Here is a 3,362-nt window from a genome sequence, read left to right as displayed (position 1 = left end):
TGTGGTATGTGCGTGTGTATGTGTAGTGTGTGTGTTTGTGGTGTGTGTGTGTGTGATGTGTGTGTGTGGTGTGTGTGCGCGTGGTGTGTGTGTGTGGTGTGTGTGTATGGTGTATGTGTGGTGTGTGCATGTGGTGTGTGTGTGTGTGGTGTGTGCGCGCATGTGTGTGTGTGGTATGTGTGCATGTGGTGTGTGCATGTGGTGTGTGTGTGGTGTGTGCGTGTGGTGTGTGTGTGTGTGGTGGGTGTGTGGTGTGTGTGTGTGTGTGTGTGTGGTGTGTGTGTATGGTGTGTGCGTGGTGTGTGCGTGTGGTATGTGTGCACGTGGTGTATGTGTTTGGTGTGTGTGTGTGGTGTGTGTGTAGTATGTGTGTGTGGTGTGTGTGCACGTGGTGTGTGTACATGTGGTGTGTGTGTGCGTGGTGTGTGTACATGTGGTGTGTGTGTGTGTGGTGTGTATGGTGTTTATGTGGTGTGTGTGTGTGTGTGGTGTGTGTGTATGGGGGGTGTGTGTGTGTGTGTGTGTGTGTGGTATGTGTGTGGTGTGTATGTGTGTCCATGTTTGTGTAGGTGTGGTGGCCGGGGAAAGGGAATAGGAAAGGTGTCTTCCTGTGGGGACACGCACACACATCCCTGGATGGGTGGGGCAAAGCCTCGCCACCTACTTTCACCCCACAGATCCCGGTGGGTATGCTGAGTAATCCTAGGATGGAGTAGGCAGCCCTCCACTGGCTCTCAGGGGGGTCTGATGGGCACCCAGTGTCAGGAGCACTGCTGTACCTGTTTCCCGTCATGTTTGTTGATGGGCAAACAGGAGATGCCCAGGGCCCCAGAGCAGACGGATGGTGGAGGAAGCCTAGGGTCCTGGCTCCTGGCCCATCAGCCCGTGATCGTCTTCCCCAGCCAGACAGACCCAGCCTGGGGCCTGGCACAGGCTGTCCAGCATCCTCACCTCCCAGGACTCATCAACCCCTGGGGGCAAACACCGGCCGGCCACCTACAGGGTCGACGCTTGATTCCTTCGGTACTTTGCTGCCTGGAACCTGCCTGGAATTCCTTCGGTACTCAGCTGCCTTTGACAGCTGAGAGGGAGAAAGCCTTGGCCCTCAGCCAGATCTGAGTATCTTGTGAGCAGATGTTTATGATCTGCTTTATTACTTCCTTTGGAGGAAGTCGTACCATGATTGGTAGAACTCACTTAAATCTCAAGTCACCAAAGATGACCGGGCAGAACTTGTCAGCATCTGCTTTTCTGCAGGCAGAGGTGTGTGTGTTTCCGCCCCAAGGCTGACGGCAGGTGGGGCAGCAGCCAGGAGCCCTCGTCCCAGTGCTCATCAGGTCCCTGAGCTGCTCTGTGCCCCTAGCAGGTGACATCTGTCCCCCACCACCCCAATTCTGTAACAAGAAGGCACAGGGCTGAAAGGCCAGTCTCTGCCCACGAGGACCAGGTGGTGGCGGAGGGATGTGCTCCCTACTGTCCGCACTCATCTGGATTCTTGGGAGCCAGACTGATGGCCCATGGAAAAGGAAGATTGAGCATCGGAGCAACTCTGTTCCTTGGAGCTCTGCAGGTCATCTGGGGCTCTCGTTACCAGCACTGGTTTCCACGCTGGACAGACCAACGGCTGTGAGATCGTGGGCAAATGACCTTGATTCTAAGCCCTGGTGTCTCCTCTGTAAGTGAGGACGACCACACTGCAGTGCTCTGAAGGTAAAACGTTTCACTATATGCCAGGCACTGTGCGAAGGACGTGAGATCTCTGGTTTCACTCACCCCTCTCTGGGACCTGGCTTTCTCATCTGCAAAGGGGGCCCCTTCAGGGTTTGGGTAATGACTTAGTAAGTGGGGGACACAGAATGCTCACTCAGCAGGGGACATAGGGTCCAAGTGGGAGGCTCTGAGACTCAGGGCATAAACGCACTCCGCGTGGTGGCAGATCTATAACACACCCAAGGAGGCATCTGAGCCCTTCGCTGGTCCTGCCCTGTTCTGACTTGGGAATGACTCCTGGGACACTGGGGATGCAGCTGGGAATCCCTCCCGCATCTCCTGTGCCCCCCTTCCCACTCCAGAGGACAGGGCAGCTTCCACAGCCTCCTGACTGCTCTCCCAGCTTCCAGGCTGGGTCCTTCTAAAATGAAGCCAGATAAACGTCCCCCTGCCAACCCCTGCTCCAGACTGCCCAGGGCTCCCACCTCAGGCAGAAGCCAGTCCTCCCAGTTGCCCCTCAGGCTTCACCTCCTAGCACTCAGTCCCACCTGCACCTCTGAAGCCCTGGGCTGTGACCAACCCCCTCCTTGGCCCTGCTGTTCATTGCCCCTGCCTCTCCAGCACCCGGGTCCTGCACGTTCTAACCACCGCTCTCTGCCCAAAAGGCGCCCAGAAACAAATTCAAAGGCAAGGGAACTGTCCTTGGAGCTCCTGCCAAGGGGGCAAGTGGCTGGCAGAGCATGCTCAGGGTGGGAGGTAGCTTTCATTCCACATATGCCAGCAGTTAAATGGATACAAGTGGCACCTTTGGGTGCCTCCCTATGGTTTTAGGGTCTGTCCTCCAGCCCCTCTCTGTCCACATTCCTACAGATAACAGGGCTCTGGAGGGGCAGTGAGGCTGAATACTAGCTCAGCTCCAAGTCAGTGCTGAGCTTCTCCCATCCACACTCTCACACCTCCTGTCATAAACCAAGGGCACCACCAGGCAAGCACTGCCTAGCCTTCCTCTGGACAGGCCCCTCTGCTTACCGCTCCAGTGCTCTGCTGCCGGGCATCCAGGGCTCCAGCCAGGCCATCTGTTGCTTGAGGGGCTTCATATTTTACCCTGAAATACAGAGGCCACTGTGGCCATTACCTGCCACCCTCACCGAACCAGACATGCCAGCCGATGTGAGGAGGGAAGGGGTTGGGTGGGCAAGGGCTGGACCCACATCCTGTGTGGACTCAGAATGTGCCTGGGCAGGGGCCCTAGGAGGGGCACCAATCTGTAGGCCTGCCTTGAGATGGAGGAAAAGGTCTCCTTTCCCGCCTTTGGGAACCTGGTCAGACATGTGACCTGCATGACAGGCAGAGCAACGCTGGAGAAGCGAGGTGTTGGGGGCCAGAGACCAAGACCACCGACCTCCTATTTCCGGATTTGGCCACACTACAGGGATGAGCACAGCGTCCCAGACTCCGTGGTCATGGAGAGCTCGTATCTAGACCCTCTCCAGAGCAGCTCCCACAGCGTCATTTCAGAATCTGTGGTTCTGTGAAGGCTGTGTGTGAACGGGGGAACCCCACTCTGCAGCTGAAAACAAACCTGCAGACGGCGGGTGAGGATCTGCATGTGCTCGGGGTGCCAGCCCTGGCGACTGGGAGGAAACGCAGTG

The 3,362-nt window shown here is 56.9% G+C and overlaps 1 protein-coding gene across 2 annotated transcripts in view; it reads right to left on the bottom strand.

Annotated features, from left to right (window-relative positions):
• The window catches only part of TOM1 (target of myb1 (chicken)), a 42,266-nt gene that overhangs the window by 3,727 nt on the left and 35,177 nt on the right, over positions 1-3,362 (bottom strand). For both annotated transcript variants that reach the window (XM_010859611.1, XM_010859612.1), the window contains exon 12: positions 2,740-2,815. In XM_010859611.1, the coding sequence (XP_010857913.1) occupies positions 2,740-2,815 (76 nt within the window). The remainder of the gene's footprint in view (positions 1-2,739; positions 2,816-3,362) is intronic.

Source organism: Bison bison, unplaced genomic scaffold, assembly GCF_000754665.1.
Source record: "Bison bison bison isolate TAMUID 2011002044 unplaced genomic scaffold, Bison_UMD1.0 scf7180017864457, whole genome shotgun sequence".
Lineage (NCBI taxonomy): Eukaryota > Metazoa > Chordata > Mammalia > Artiodactyla > Bovidae > Bison > Bison bison.
The sequence above is the reverse complement of the archived record's forward strand: the minus strand, read 5'-3'. Positions and strand labels throughout refer to the sequence as shown.